Source organism: Colletes gigas, unplaced genomic scaffold (genome assembly GCF_013123115.1).
Source record: "Colletes gigas isolate AHSC1104 unplaced genomic scaffold, ASM1312311v1 Colletes_gigas_Sc00029, whole genome shotgun sequence".
NCBI classification, from domain to species: Eukaryota; Metazoa; Arthropoda; class Insecta; order Hymenoptera; family Colletidae; genus Colletes; species Colletes gigas.
Window position 1 is genome coordinate 341,877 of NW_025106658.1, and position 16,689 is coordinate 358,565.

General features: G+C 34.1%; 2 protein-coding genes across 3 annotated transcripts in view; one reads left to right on the plus strand and one right to left on the minus strand.

Annotated features, from left to right (window-relative positions):
- Positions 1 to 16,375, minus strand: part of LOC122401828 (maltase 1-like) — a 40,707-nt gene extending 24,332 nt beyond the window's left edge. The window contains exons 1-7 of one of the 2 annotated variants that reach the window (XR_006259465.1): positions 16,204 to 16,360; positions 10,530 to 10,717; positions 8,581 to 8,853; positions 8,132 to 8,374; positions 7,508 to 7,693; positions 3,578 to 3,782; positions 708 to 1,044 (exon numbers count right to left, since the gene is read on the minus strand). Coding sequence is in view for 1 of the 2 variants with exons in the window: in XM_043404208.1 (XP_043260143.1) it covers positions 708 to 1,044; positions 3,578 to 3,782; positions 7,508 to 7,693; positions 8,132 to 8,374; positions 8,581 to 8,853; positions 10,530 to 10,717; positions 16,204 to 16,360 (1,589 nt within the window). In the remaining variant the exon portion in view is untranslated. Of the gene's footprint in view, positions 1 to 707; positions 1,045 to 3,577; positions 3,783 to 7,507; positions 7,694 to 8,131; positions 8,375 to 8,580; positions 8,854 to 10,529; positions 10,718 to 16,203 lie in introns of both variants that reach the window. The other variant, XM_043404208.1, reaches the window with a different exon arrangement.
- The window catches only part of LOC122401826 (calcium/calmodulin-dependent 3',5'-cyclic nucleotide phosphodiesterase 1-like), a 442,112-nt gene that overhangs the window by 312,802 nt on the left and 112,621 nt on the right, over positions 1 to 16,689 (plus strand). The gene's annotated exons all lie outside the window — the stretch shown is intronic.

Here is a 16,689-nt window from a genome sequence, read left to right on the forward strand (position 1 = left end):
GTAAACGCCGGCCGATAAAACAGTTGATTAATAGGCTATCAGTCGGTAAGCGTTAGCCGGTAAAACAGTCGATTAATAGGCTATCGGTCGGTAAAGTGTTAAAACATAGTTATTATTAGACGTTTGAGAGAATTTAAAACATTGTAAACTAAAGTGGATGAAATACTCTGTTACGTTAAAAGTCATTTTTCGATGTTTCGTTCCCTTTATTCGATCTTTTTGAGAATAAAGTTACTCTAGGTTAGAAATAATCCTGTGCAATGTAACATTTTAAATGCAACGTATCTATTCATTTTTTCATTCTATTTTAAGACTTTATTGACTAAATAAAACCATGCAAGACCTTATGTGGTTCATAAATAACTGAAAGCACACATATTTACATAATTTATCCGTTAAAAATGTAATTCACACTGCTTTTTCAATCTAGTATGTGTTAAGCATCGTATAGGATCTTTAATCAACCATAAGCCTAAATTACCTAATTTCAGTTGAATCAAGATAAGTTAAAACTTGTAGACACAGCAGGTTAACACATTACCGACCGATAGACTATTAATCGACTGTTTTACCGGCCAACGCTTACCGACCGATAGCGTATTAATCAACTTCTTTACCGACCAACGCTTACCGACCGATAGCCGATTAATCAACCGCTACCGGTCGGTAAAGTGTTAAATATTATTTGGTCGATTTTGTTTGCTTACTTTGGCTTCAGCCCGGAGCCCACGTTGGTCAGTTCAATCGTTGTTTTGTTCCAATTGGCCAAGCCTGTCAGATTCACCGTAACTTTGTCCTTGTTAGAAAAGTTTATGAGAAGGGCCACGGTGTTGTTACCAGCTCTTCGTAGAACAGTCAACACTTCCTTGTTTAAAACGGCTGTTTGGAGGGTGCCCTCCATGACAGCCTTCGACGAGTTTCGTAGTCCCGTCATTCCCGTGTAAACTTTGTAGTGAGAGTAGCTGTCCTTCTTCTCTTTGAGCAAATTTAGGGTCTTGTAGTTTTTGTGAACGGGCAGCCATGTTTTGCTACTGTTACTAAAGCCTGTGAACAGAAATGGCATTAACAATTAAACACTAGAGATACACGTTCAAAAGTTGTTTATCTTTCTTGGTAGAAACTAAGAAACTTGAGAGGATACATATGCAGAAACCATCTCTTTCGAATTCTTAACACATTACCGACCGGTAGAATATTAATCGACTTCTTTACCGGCCAACACTTACCGACCGATAGCGTATTAATCAACTTCTTTACCGACCAACGCTTACCGACCGATAGCCGATTAATCAACCGCTACCGGTCGGTAAAGTGTTAACTGGGAATTTGTTATAAAAAATTTGGAAGAAAAAGAAAGAAAATTTGTTCATTCTCGACTTGAAGATTCACTTCGTGCATATGCAATTACGGCTAAGATATGATTCATGGATTACAACTGCTGTGAACACACTTTTGTGAATTAAAAATAAATTTGAATACCAAGTGTACTCTTTTATTTCGATCGATGACGTGGATGTTCAGGTTAAAAGTAAATTGCTGTTAGGTGTTAAGGAAACAAAAAATGTAAAAAAGTGTGTAGGAAAATGTTGAGACTACAATAGTAGGAAGTAGACTATCGGTCGGTAAGCGTTGGTCGGTAAAGAAGTTGATTAATACGCTATCGGTCGGTAAGTGTTGGCAAGTAAAGAAGTTGATTAATAGGCTATCAGTCGGTAATGAGTTAAGATATGTAAGTACTTAAGATTTTCATATGGATAATGATGAACAAGAATAGATTACAAACAAACGCATGATTCTATTTGCATTGCACTTTTACACGAAATAGAAAAATCACATTTTCGAGATATAGTCCTCATTGTAGCGACCAACCCTTTTTTTAAATGAATTGTTTCTATATTTTTTTAAAGATAAGAGCAACCTGTATAATAATATGCAGAGTGTACCAATAGTTTGCCTTAAATAACTCCGTTATTTCTAAAAATATAAGAAAATTGTATGGTATGAAGGATCTGTGTGTAATAATTTTTATGTAAGTGGAGAATATTTTACCGTAAATGATTTTGTATCAGTCATTGAAATTGTCTAAACACATGCAATTTTACTAGGAACAGAATACTATATCATGCTATTTAAAAAAATGAATATGACCTTGAAGTCTCTAATACTCCTCCATTTATTTAAAAATTATTACATGCATATTGCGAGCTCCTTCATACCATACAATCTTTACATAAAAAGGTCAAAAGAAGCCCAAATAAGACGAAAATCAAGAGTACCAATTTGTTGATAGAGGCTTCGTTGAAAAGTTATTAACAATTAAATTCAAAAATTTCAAATTTATATGGAAAAATTATTTTCAGTTGTGGGGGTCAATTACAATCATTTTTTATGAATAGACATACCTTCGAAATCCTATCCACTATCGAGAAAAAAATTCGAGAATATTTGAAATTTTACGACTGTAAAAAAAAAATTTCAAATCGTTTTGGAAAAATTATTTTCGGTTGCGAGGTTCAATTGCAATTATTTTTGGTCATTAGTCGTATCCTCGAAATGCTACTCACTTTCGAGAAAAAATTCGAGAATATATGAAATTTTTCGACTGTAAAAAAAAAATTTCAAATCGTTTTGGAAAAATTATTTTCGGTTGCGAGGTTCAATTGCAATTATTTTTGGTCATTAGTCGTATCCTCGAAATACTACTCACTTTCGAGAAAAAAATTCGAGAATATTTGAAATTTTTCGACTGAAAAAAAAAATTTCAAATCGTTTTGAAAAAATTATTTTCATTCGCAGGGGTATATTACAATTATTTTTGGTCATTAGTCGTATCCTCGAAATACTACTCACTTTCGAGAAAAAAATTCGAGAATATTTGAAATTTTTCGACTGAAAAAAAAAATTTCAAATCGTTTTGGAAAAATTATTTTCAATTGCAGGGGTAAATTACAGTCACTTTTGGTGAATAGATATACCCCCAAAATGTTGCTCATTTTCGTTAAAAAAATTCAAAACGAGCGGAACTTTAAATGTTAATAACTTTTTAACAAAGCCTCCATCAACAAATTAGTATTCTTGATTTTCGTCTTATTTTGGCGTCTAGAATCTCCCATTAAAATTTTTCCCAGGTGTGGTCGAACACCCTGTATATATATTTTTCTAATCAACTTGTTTCTACATTAATTAGAAACATGCTATTTTATTCTCGTTTAAATTAAAATTGTCTTGTTTAAATTGTTTAAATTTAAAGACCTGCGAGGAGATATTATTTGATTCCACAGACAGTGGTGCCCTATCAATTTAAAGGAACAACTTTGTATTACAATTTAGATATTAGGATACTGGTACAAATAACGGTGACAATTTAATACAAGAAACAACAGTGAACGAGGACGTAAACGTTCGAATGAAATTGCTTGTCACGCGTGTTGCAATCATTAGATCTTCGAACGAAGATGGATCACACGTGCAACCGAAGAAACAATTTAAGTCGACAAACGAGAAACGAAGTTGAACTGTTTCTTCGGTGGAGTGTTGCGTATCAGCGAATAGCGTGCTTAGACGATTCCTCACTCACCTGCTTGGGCACTGTCGTCCCACTGGAACGGTGTACGGCAAACATCGCGAGAATCGGTCACGTTGATCTCGGTGTTATCCGCCATGCCTATTTCCTCCCCGTAGTACGTTACCGCAACACCTGGCAAGATCATTGCCAACATTATCATCTGATCCTCTCTGTCGGGATAACGGGTGGCAACACGGCTGCGATCGTGATTCCCCATCTGCAATAAACGTATTATTTTTCACATGACAGCACCAGTATAGGTAAATATAGTGTGCTTCTGAACGCGTGTAAAAAAAAATTGGCACAGGCTGTTGAAAATTGGCGACTTTGTGTGAAAGATACACGAAAATAAGTCCTCTAATTACACGTGTAGTTCTTATTGATGTTACTCTCGTTATGGAAACAATAAGTTTGGTACGAAGTGATCTTTAAGATGTTAAAGGAAGAATTCAAGCCACATCAAAACCGTACAAATTTTTATGATGGTCTCTTGGGTCGATGGAACTTTAAAAATGAAATGAACAACAAATTAAAAGCCTTCATTTTTAAAGCCACAATATTTCTAGCACTGAAAAGTATTAGATTTTAATTTTTTGTATGTTCAAATTGTGATAATTTTCCTTAAAGTTATGATTAACACGTTGACTGCCACACCAAAACCACAATTTACAATTTTCTACGAGCTCAAAGCTTCAATTATAACCAATTGTAAACTGCATAACTTAAAATTTGTCTTCGGTATTTATTTTCGTAACCACGTTGAACATGCTCCTATACAAATTTATTTAACGTTTCAATTTCAATTTCAAAATGAATTGTTTCAGTTCCATAGTGGGGAAAATACTTATAATAATATTTATATTATTAATAATGCTTATATTATTAAAATACTTGTTCAGTTATATTTCTCGAAAGCTAATAGAGGTAGAAAAGGAAAGTAAGGGGCGCGTTTTGGTCGAGGATTGAATATATAGCAATCGAGATGTCGTGGGAGCGCTTGTGAGAGCGCGAGCCCTCTGGTGGCGAGCATTGGAAGCGACGCCACAGATGAAAACGTTGAATATGAAGAGTTTTGCGAGTTACAATTTTTTACGAGTCCAGAAACTTGGATTTTAAACAACTGTAACCTGCATAACTTAAAATTTGTCTTCGGTGCTTATTTTCGTAGCCACGTTAAACTTCGTCCCATACAAATTTATTTGACATTTCAATTTCAATTTCAGAATAAATTGTGTTAAAGTCTTGTCACTCATATATGGGTGACGTGGCAGTGAAAGTGTTAATTGTAATAACTATGTAACTACTATTGTTAGATGAGATGATGGCTACTTAGAAACTGAACGACGCAAGAGGCGGCTTCTCTTCTTAGATTCTTGGTTATTATTGGGTAAGTCGATCAGGAAGTCTCTAAAGAAGTCAAGAACCTAAACACTGGAGGGGATTAAGTGGAACTTACGGATAGTTCTTTTTACCCTTTGCGTCGTTTAGTTCGTGGATAGTGTGTCATCATCACATCTGCCAATAGTACATATTGTGAAGGGGGTTTGCTCGCCCCACCGCAGCGCCATCTTAGTATGCGCCATGTAGTCGTACTTAGGACTTAGATCCTCTTGATAAAATTGAAATCTTAAGTAACAAATACTTTCAATCTTAGACAATGAATTTTTAATGAAATTAAATTAGGATGAGCTGGAAATTAGAGTCTTGAAGGGGGATTGCTCGTCCCACCGCAGCGCCATCTTAGTATGCGCCATGTAGTCGTACTTAGGACTTAGATCCTCTTGATAAAATTGAAATCTTAAGTAACAAATACTTTCAATCTTAGACAATGAATTTTTAATGAAATTAAATTAGGATGAGCTGGAAATTAGAGTCTTGAAGGGGGATTGCTCGTCCCACCGCAGCGCCATCTTAGTATGCGCCATGTAGTCGTACTTAGGACTTAGATCCTCTTGATAAAATTGAAATCTTAAGTAACAAATACTTTCAATCTTAGACAATGAATTTTTAATGAAATTAAATTAGGATGAGCTGGAAATTAGAGTCTTGAAGGGGGATTGCTCGTCCCACCGCAGCGCCATCTTAGTATGCGCCATGTAGTCGTACTTAGGACTTAGATTCTCTTGATAAAATTGAAATCTTAAGTAACAAATACTTTCAATCTTAGACAATGAATTTTCAATGAAATTAAATTAGGATGAGCTGGAAATTAGAGTCTTGAAGGGGGATTGCTCGTCCCACCGCAGCGCCATCTTAGTATGCGCCATGTAGTCGTACTTAGGACTTAGATCCTCTTGATAAAATTGAAATCTTAAGTAACAAATACTTTCAATCTTAGACAATGAATTTTTAATGAAATTAAATTAGGATGAGCTGGAAATTAGAATCCCTGGGAACAATTTTAATGGAAGATTCTAGAGGCCAAAATAAGACGAAAATCAAGAATACTAATTCGTTGATGGAGGCTTCGTTAAAAAGTTATTCACAAAGTTGTTAATAAAATTTGCCCATCTACACGAATTTTTTTCTCGAAAGTGGGTAGGATTTTGGGGGTATGTCTATTCACCAAAAATAATTGTAATTGACTCTTGCAAGCGAAAATAATTTTTCCGGAACGATTTGAAATTTTTTAATTTTGTCAAAAAATTCGTCCAATTACTGAATTTTTTTCTCGAAAATGCGTAGGAATTCGGGGGTATGTCTATTCACCAAAAATGATTGTATTTGACCTCAGAAACTAGAAATAATTTTTTTAAAAAGATTTGAAATTTTTTCTTTTTAGGCACCCAACCCCCCGTCGATTTTCCTTAAAAATTGGTTTTTGATTTTTAGTAATTTTGTTTGACACCCTTTAGAAAAATTGTCTAATACTTATTTGTAGGTACCTATGAGCACTACTTTAGAAAAAAATTTCAATGAAATATATTCACTATTGTGGGAGTTCTGACTGTTTGAAAATTGGACCATTTTTATGGGGTTTTTCGCATTTTGCAGGGTCAAGGATCAACTTTTCGAATATTTTTGCAATTTGTACATATTCTCCGCTAAAATACGCGTAGTTTGCATTTTGAAACATTAAAATCGTCCAATCCGTTCAGAAGTTATGATGTTTTAAAGATTCACATGAAATTTTAGGGAAACATTTCAGGCCTCACATTAGAATTTCGGTAAGGAATTTTTTTCTCGAAAATGGTCAGGATTTCGTGGGTATGTCTATTCACAAAAAATGATTGTAATTAACCCGCGCAATAGAAAATAATTTTTCCAGAATGATTTGAAATTTTTTAATTTCGTCTTCAAATTTCAGTACATACTCGAATTTTTTTCTCGAAAGTGGGTATAATTTCAGGTGTATGTGTATTCACCAAAAATGCTTGTAATTAACCCTAGTAACTAAATATATTTTTTTTAGCATAATTTGAAATTTTCTAATTTCGTCTAAAAATTTCAGTACCTACTCGAATTTTTTTCTCGAAAGTGCATAGAAATTCGAGGATATGTCTAGTCACCAAAAATGCTTGTAATTAACCCTTGTAACTAAATATAATTTTTCTAGTATGATTTGAAATTTTTTAATTTCGTCTAAAAATTTCAGTAGCTACTCGAATTTTTTTCTCGAAAATGGTCAGGATTTCGAGGGTATGTCTATTCACCAAAAATGCTTGTAATTGACCCCTGTGACTAAATATAATTTTTTCAGGATGACTTGAAATTTTTCTAATTTAATTTGTTAATAACTTTTTAGTGAAGCCCCAATGAACAGATTGATATTCTTGATTTTCGTCTTATTTTTGCCTCTGGAATCTCCCATTAAAATTTGTTTCAGGTGTGTCTGAACACCCTGTATATTAACATATTTTCATTGAAATTGAAATTGAAAAATTTGATAATTTTGACGTAAGTATTCTTCTATAGATATAAGCTGATCAGTTATTGACATACCACCCAATTCGGGACTTTCTCGTTTGGCGTAAGCTTTATCCAGTTGTCTATAACATTCTGAAAATCGGTCGCAGTGGAGTTCGCGTTCACGTCTGTTATGAATTTGAAGTTGAATGGAACGTTCGCGCCAAAGTTGTAGTACTTGATCGTGTTGTTCAAATTGGTGTATGCCTCCGTCATTAGCACCTGTAATTTGAAACAATAAACAATTACATATTACACCGTTCACACATATCGAATGCAACCGCGGAAAATTTAACTGCTAATTACTATTGTAATATTAAAATCTGTAATATTAACTTATCGTTTCCAAGATTGTCTAAACAATTAAATAAATCTCTGAACATAATAATCTTGCAATGACAAGCAGAAAGATAACTAACAAATGACACTTTCATTGGTAATAAAAACAACTATTGTTTGCTAAAATTCTTCTTATTACAAGATAAAGTAGTTTTTAATTATGTCTCTTCTCATCACTGTGACTATCTCACTCATAATTTTCCAAAATATTTCCACAATAATTTTCATCTAATGTTTCAGTTTTGTACACCTAATCACGCGTTTCGAATTTTCGATTATCCTAATTGATCGTAAAAAAATTGAAATGGAATTTTTTCTTACTATTTCGTCCCTGCTAGAATCTTCAGCGTATTTGTCTACGAAATCCCGCCAACTTTGCACCAGCTTATACGTTTCATCCTGATCCTTAGTATAAATATGATTTAAGTAATTAAAATCGGTTGGTTTAGCACCTGGTGTTCCACTTTCAGGCTCGTCTCGTTTTTGTTTATCCTCGATCAAATGCGGTACAGCATCTATACGGAATCCATCAACCCCGAAGTCCAACCAATATTTGATCACGTCCTAGAAAACGTTTACAATAAATCACGATAAGTAAAATATAATTATCTTCGTGAAGATTCACCGACCGGACGAGCACAAGATATCTATAAAAGTGTTTTGTAATTACACAAATACTTTCAGTGATTCGATTACAAATAGAATCCTAATTAATAAGGCGTTCGTGGAATATATTTTAACTATCTCTGGTAAAGATGATATTACTGTACCTTCATCTCGTTCTGTACGTTCTCGTTTAAGTAATTCAAATCGGGTTGTGCTGGATAGAATTGGTGATAGTAGAATTGTTTTCGATCCTTATTATATGTCCAACCTGAACCATTGAACACACTGAGCCAGTTGTTTGGCTCTTTAGGAACATCATTTACCACAGTTCCGTTATCCCATATGTAATAATCAACATACTTGCCCGTTTTATTTAAACTCAGTTTGAACCAGTCGTGTTCGTCGGAAGTATGATTAGGAACGAGATCTAGAATAACCTGAACACCGAGAAGAAACTTATTTGCATGCTTACAATTATCAACAAATTGAATGGACAATGCGCAAAAGTTTTCGGAAAAATAACAGATCAAAATTAAAATACGCCGAACAAAGATTCTTGTTGACATTTCTAAACTCAAACGTATTATTGCAATGTACATGAGAGACTCGAATAACGTTAACACATTGCCGACCGATAGCCTATTAATCGACTGTTTTACCGACCAACGCTTACCGACCGATAGCGTATTAATCAACTTCTTTACCGACCAACGCTTACCGACCGATAGCCGATTAATCAACCACTACCGGTCGGTAAAGTATTAATATTTTTTGGTAAAGAACATTCATCGACTGTCATCAATATTTAATCGAACGACATATCATAATGTTTTTTTCTGTGTCACCTTTCAAGAAATCATAAATCTATATTAACGTGTGGAAATATCTCGAGAACTAATCATTTTATGGCCATGGTACCCTAATCATTTTTTACGTAGAATGAACAGAGGAATCGATCTGCGCAAAAAAAAATATGCGTTTCTATTTAAAGAAATGATGCAATTGTTAATTGTACATGTACTGTTGCATCTAAAAAAAATTTAAAGGCCTACGGATGTAGTGCTCCTCGAACCATTTATCTTTCTCCTTTGGCATTTTCTCGTAAATGCAATAATAACGGTGTTATAAACAATTGCGTGGACCACCCTGTATATGTGGTTCGATGAAGACATTTTTTGAAAATATCTCGAGATCTAATAATTTTTTGGCCATTGTACCCTAATCATTTTTTACGTAGAATGAACAGAGGAATCGATCTGCGCAAAAAAAAATATGCGTTTCTATTTAAAGAAATGATGCAATTGTTGATTGCACACGCGCTGTTGCATCTAAAAAAAATTTAAAGGCCTACGGATGTAGTGCTCTTCGAACCATTTATCTTTCTCATTTGGCATTTTCTTGTGAATGCAATAATAACGGAGTTATGACTCGAAACGATTACCGCCCTGTATAGCAACCGAGGAGTCGGTCGAGCACTTGTGAGAGCGCGACTCCCTCTGGCGGCGAGCGTGGGAGGTACATTAATCCTTCGAGTATCGAGGAACGAGAAAAATAGAGAAATAATCATGCACTATAAATTTTCTTAGGTTAAAAATTAATGAAAATATTACCAATTGTAACGAATACACGATTCTGCTTTTTTAACCTGATATCTATGAATGCTTCCAATCGTTGTTGGTTTTACTTTATCGAACATTGAGCTGACTTTTCCTTTTAATTTCAAAAAGAAGTCTCCTTTTCGTCATATTTTAATCACACGATATTTAAAATTCAATTTAAATTCCGCTCTCGCTGATCAGAGCAAAATAGTTAAAATTCAAATGTTTATAAACACATTACCGACCGATAGCCTATTAATCGACTGTTTTACCGGCCAACGCTTACCGACCGATAGCCTATTAATCAACTGTTTTACCGACCAACGCTTACCGACCGATAGCCGATTAATCAACCGCTACCGGTCGGTAAAGTGTTAATTTTACGATGTGTTGATTCTATCGTTAGAATCATTGATTGTTTCCTGACGCGTATAATGCAGAATTGACTGATTCTAATTATTGAATTTGAAATATTTCTAATGCAGTAATATCGAGTATGCGTATGCATGATATACCTTTAATTTCAGCTCTTTGGCCTTGGCTATAAGATTCTTCAGATCGTCCAAAGTTCCAAAGATTTTGTCGACACTTTTGAAATCTGATATATCGTATCCGAAATCGCGCATAGGGCTCTTATAGATCGGCGACAACCAGATTGCTCCAATTCCGGAATCCTTAATGTGCGCCAATTTACTCATCATACCTGTCAAAACAATATCAAACGAATGCAAATTAATTTCTATCCGACATTACCGACGAATTTTATTTTCATTCGTTATCTTATTCTCAAGTTAATTCTGTACCGATCGTTAACACATTACCGACCGATAGCCTATTAATCGACTTTTTTACCGGCCAACACTTACCGACCGATAGCGTATTAATCAACTGTTTTACCGACCAGCGCTTACCGACCGATAGCCGATTAATCAACCGCTACCGGTCGGTAAAGTGTTAAAATACATTTCTGCATAAATTATTAACTGATTAAATAAGTAATTAATTATTTGTGTGCATTTATTGACAGATACATAATTCTATAATTCATTTATACAACTTGAATAAGACTTTATACGATAGAATCACTTAACACTTGAAACAATAAAATTTCGTTTCTATCAAATATACACGTGAAATTAGTGTTTGGGATTAGAAATGTGGCTCGAAGCATACTGAAATTTTTCTGAAATTTCTCAGATCAAGTAACACTCGAACAAAGTAAATTCACTCACTTAAATCATTAAAAGAAAATCATTAAAAAACTTAAGATAGATGTTTCTTCTTAATCATTGGGGTGCAAGTAGGTATCTGTTATCTAACACTTCGAGCTAACATATACAGGGTGTTCGGCCACCTCTAGCAAAAATTTTAATGAGCGATAGTAGAGGCCAAAATAAGACAAAAATCAAGAATACCAATTTGTTGATGGAAGCTTCGTTAAAAAGTTATTAACGTTTAAAGTGCCGCCCTTACTGAATTTTTTTCTCGAAAATCCGCAAGATTTCGGGGGTATGTCTATTCACCAAAAATGACTGTAATTGAACCCTACAACCGAAAATAATTTTTCCACAACGATTTGCAATTTTTTAATTTTCTCGAATAATTTCACACCTTCTCTATTTTTTTTCTCGAAAGTGGGCAGGATTTCGTGGGTATGTCTAATGACAAAAACTGATTGTAATTGACCCCCGCAGCCGAAAATAATTTTTCCACAACGATTTGCAATTTTTTTTCTCCGTTGAAAAATTTAGGCACCTAATTGGATTTTCAGTAAGGAATTTTTTTCTCGAAAGTGCGTACGATTTCGGAGGTATGTGTAATGATAAAGAATGATTCTAATTGATCCCCGCAACCGAAAATAATTTTTTTAGAACGATTTGAAAAATTTTTTTTCGCCGAAAAATTTCACCACCTACTCGATTTTTTTTCTCGAAAGTAGATAGGATTTCGGAGGTATGCGTACTCACCAAAAATGATTGTAGTTGACCCCCGCAACCGAAAATAATTTTTCCAGAACGATTTGAAATTTTTGAATTTAATTGTTAATAACTTTTTAACGAAGCTTCCATCAACAAATTAGTATTCTTGATTTTCGTCTTATTTTGGCCTCTACTATCGCTCATTAAAATTTTTGCTAGAGGTGGCCGAACACCCTGTATATATATATGGTAAATTTTTTTTATTTTAATTTCAATTACGAACCCCAATTCGAATTTCCCTCGATTTAGAAAACAATTTTAACGACGATTTCAGTAATTTAAATAGGTTAAAAAGCTCGCGATTTTGTTCCCGACACGCAGTATTGCAAGAACGTTCGTTTTTTTCTGTTTTTATCGGACAAGTGCGACTGATAGTCGCTGTGTGCAGCCTTTCGAAGTATTATCAAATGCCGTATGGCGATAAACTTGAATATCTTGACGCATCAGAACCAAAACAGTTTAATATCGAAGGGCGTGTACGAATGTGCTTATCAGGTTTCGCATTAATATAATGAAATATTCCATTTCTGTATTTTTCATTTCATGATTCGATCTCTTCCTTCTTAGACGAGCATCTTATTAACGTATCTTTCTCTTTTCAGGTAAGTTACGAACCCAAAGAATCTACTCTTCGTGCCAATAAACGTAAGTAGAAGCTCGAAAAGTCCATGATTTTTTATTCTATTAGCACTGAACAACGAGAATAGTGTTTAGAAAAGTGTTGAACTAAGTTTTCGTTGCGATAGGCGTATTTTTATGGCCACTTCCGAATCATTGCCATGTTTCAGACTCCTATAGAAAGAATCGAACTATACAATCGAGAATAAAGTGATTCTACGTGCAAAAAATCAATCTAGAACATAAAATACAATATTTTTCTACTAAAATAACATTCTCTAAATTTGCAATAATCCTTCTAATTACGAACAACACCTAAAGATTAAGCGTTGAACTAAGTTTTCGTTGCGATAAGCGTATTTTTATGGCCACTTCCGAATCATTGCCATGTTTCAGACTCCTATAGAAAGAATCGAACTATACAATCGAGAATAAAGTGATTCTACGTGCAAAAAATCAATCTAGAACATAAAATACAATATTTTTCTACTAAAATAACATTCTCTAAATTTGCAATAATCCTTCTAATTACGAACAACACCTAAAGATTAAGCGTTGAACTAAGTTTTCGTTGCGATAAGCGTATTTTTATGGCCACTTCCGAATCATTGTCATGTTTCAGACTCCTATAGAAAGAATCGAACTATACAATCGAGAAGAAAGTGATTCTACGTGCAAAAAAACAATCTAGAACATAAAATACAATATTTTTCTACTAAAATAACATTCACTAAATTTGCAATAATTACGAATAACACCTAAAGATTGCTTGCACGTTACATCACCAACGTGAACGAAAGGAAGCAGGATGTCAGAAGCATAATTATGCCAGACTCCTCTTCTCACGAGTGATGTCATCCACAAACCTCAAGGAAGCAAAATAGAACAATATGATTTATTATTTCAGAGACGACGATTCTTCGACTTTTGCATTAACAATTCTTTTGTGATCCAAAAGCGTGACCAAATCGTTTCACGTTTTTTTCAACTCCATCTACAGACACGTACAATTTACAAGCTATTTTCAACAAAGAAACTTATTCATCATGAATAATTAACCAGAAATTTTATTACTGGGTAAATAATTAAAATTAATAAAAGTGTTAGGACACTTGACTTGTTTTTTGTAGATTTTTCCAATTCCATTTCCAACTTCATTTTTAGGATTATTTAATTGGACGAATATGATTGATTTAGTTATAGAAACTTTTGAAATTGTTCAATATTTATACAGTTTCTCTTCGCTGTATTTAAACAACAGTGTCTGCGATTAGATTTTAATTCAGGATGACTGCATAACTTCGTTGTGATCCTCTATCTTGATTACTCTTATATAATTATTTAAAACTACTGTGAAGCGTAACAAAATTTTTAATAACAATTTAACATCCTGTGCCTTTTTCCTGTACAAAAGAAGAAGAATTTTAAAATAAAACTATCTCTAAGAATTACCCTATGGTCTAAAGTATATTTCATAATTATTTTGGAGAAATTATAAGGAAAATGGAAATTTCAAAATTGAGCTTATACTGTAAAAAAAGTTTGCTCCTATGTGAAGTAATCAGAACGTTCGAACGGTACAAACCGACATACTAAAACATCCAATAAACGTGATAGAAGACAGACAGCCTTCGAAAGCACTGAAAAATCGAATAAAAATTGAAACGATGCAATTTTGCTAATAAAAAGGTTACTTTTACGGTATCTGTGATCGTTCAGTTGTCGAAAGGCAATCGTTAAAAATGTGAAATCAGGCTGAGAGATTTCAATAGGCTGAATATCACGAAGACTCGACAATGGAAGAGTTTCTTATAATATAGAGTTTCTTATAATTTGAGATATTTATATTCAATACAATGCAAAAAATAAATAAGAGACAGTTAAGCACGAAAGTTCGTCCGTTATAGTGAGATTTTTATATTGGTAACAGTAGAGTTAGAGGTTTAATTGAAATAACTGGAATGTTAAAAAATGAACACATTAAAAATCGAATAATAGGAACCAATTCCACTTTTATGCACGATAACAAGCCAAAGTTAATTGCAAAATTGTGTAAGGATTATTTGTGACAAGTATAAGAAAATTCTAGCATAACAGTGATGAAATAGCCTGATTTTCACCTAATAGAGAAGCTTCTCGAGAGCATTCAGATTGCAATAACGAAAAATATGTCCCAAATCGGAGAAGGATTAATGAAAAATCTTGGAAAAGGAATGAAAATGTCAGAAATCGTTAAAAGAACGAGGCAGATATACACCTCTAGCAAAAATTTTAATGAGCGATAGTAGAGGCCAAAATAAGACGAAAATCAAGAATACTAATTTGTTGATGGAAGCTTCGTTAAAAAGTTATTAACAATTAAATTCAAAAATTTCAAATCGTTCTGGAAAAATTATTTTCGGTTGCGGGGGTCAACTACAATCATTTTTGGTGAGCACGCATACCTCCGAAATCCTATCTACTTTCGAGAAAAAAAATCGAGTAGGTGGTGAAATATTTCGGCGAAAAAAAATTTTTCAAATCGTTCTAAAAAAATTATTTTCGGTTGCGGGGATCAATTACAATCATTCTTTATCATTACGCATACCTCCGAAATCGTACGCACTTTCGAGAAAAAAATTCCTTACTGAAAATCCAATCAGGTGCCTAAATTTTTCAACGGAGAAAAAAAATTGCAAATCGTTGTGGAAAAATTATTTTCGGTTGCGGGGTTCAATTGCAATCAGTTTTTGTCATTAGACATACCCACGAAATCCTGCCCACTTTCGAGAAAAAAAATAAAGAAGGTGTGAAATTATTCGAGAGAATTAAAAAATTGCAAATCGTTGTGGAAAAATTATTTTCGGTTGTGGGGTTCAATTACAGTCATTTTTGGTGAATAGACATACCCCCGAAATCTTGCGCATTTTCGAGAAAAAAATTCAGTAAGGGCGGCACTTTAAACGTTAATAACTTTTTAACGAAGCTTCCATCAACAAATTGGTATTCTTGATTTTTGTCTTATTTTGGCCTCTACTATCGCTCATTAAAATTTTTGCTAGAGGTGGCCGAACACCCTGTATAGATGAAAATGGATTATAATTATAATTTGATGGAATATTCTACTATAATTCAATAGAAAATGCTCTAAGTGTCTAAATACTATTGCTCGTTGTTCCTCAACAACTGATCTCATCGAATTTTCTGATCGAAAACTAAATTCTCGAAACTAGGAACACAATTTTCCGAATTATAGGAAGCTAAATAAAAACAATAGAAATGCATCTCTAATAATATGAGGAATAAAAAATACTCGAAACGAGAGCGACACCTGATAGATTGTGTTTACAGGAACAGAGAGTAATTAGCGCGTTGGAATGATTAATTACAAGGACGTTGGATCTTAGGCGTGACTTTAAACTGATTCACATTCACACATGTGTCAAAGATGGCGGCGTTAATTTCACGACAATCCGTTCACGATGGCGATCGATGGATCGCGAGGACTCCAAGAAAGCACTGTCTTATTTCGAGAAAAACCCCCCGGAGAAAATAGATTCGAGCTGAACGAAAAAAATCGCACGTTTGGTCGAAATGTCGAGGATCATCGTACCTTTCAAGTCCCCGACGCCATCGTTGTCAGAGTCCATGAAGCTTCGCGGGTATATTTGATAGAAGACCATATTTTTCCACCATCCCTTGTTCTTGATTTCGGCGGAAGTCAACGCGACCGCCGCCAGTAGGATGACAATATGACCGATGCTCTTCATGATTACGATTACGTGACGCGCGATCGCGCTGCCCGTTTATATGGAAAGTTCGACGGTAAAAAAGAACAGCCGTTCTAGTATATTTGTTATCATTCGAGCACGGGATAAGTCGCGATAAGGACGCGACGCTAGACTGGTCAGCGGCCATTTTCCACCTTGAAAAATTAAAAATTCGTTTACGACTGGATTAGGACAGCGTCCATTTCTCTACAAATTCATTTTTCTATCGATTTCTCGGATTATATCTGTGTAAAAAGATATCAAGATACAATGAAAAAGTAGTAATTCCTGAGAAATTTTAATTATTGAAGTTATTAAAGTTTGCTTAC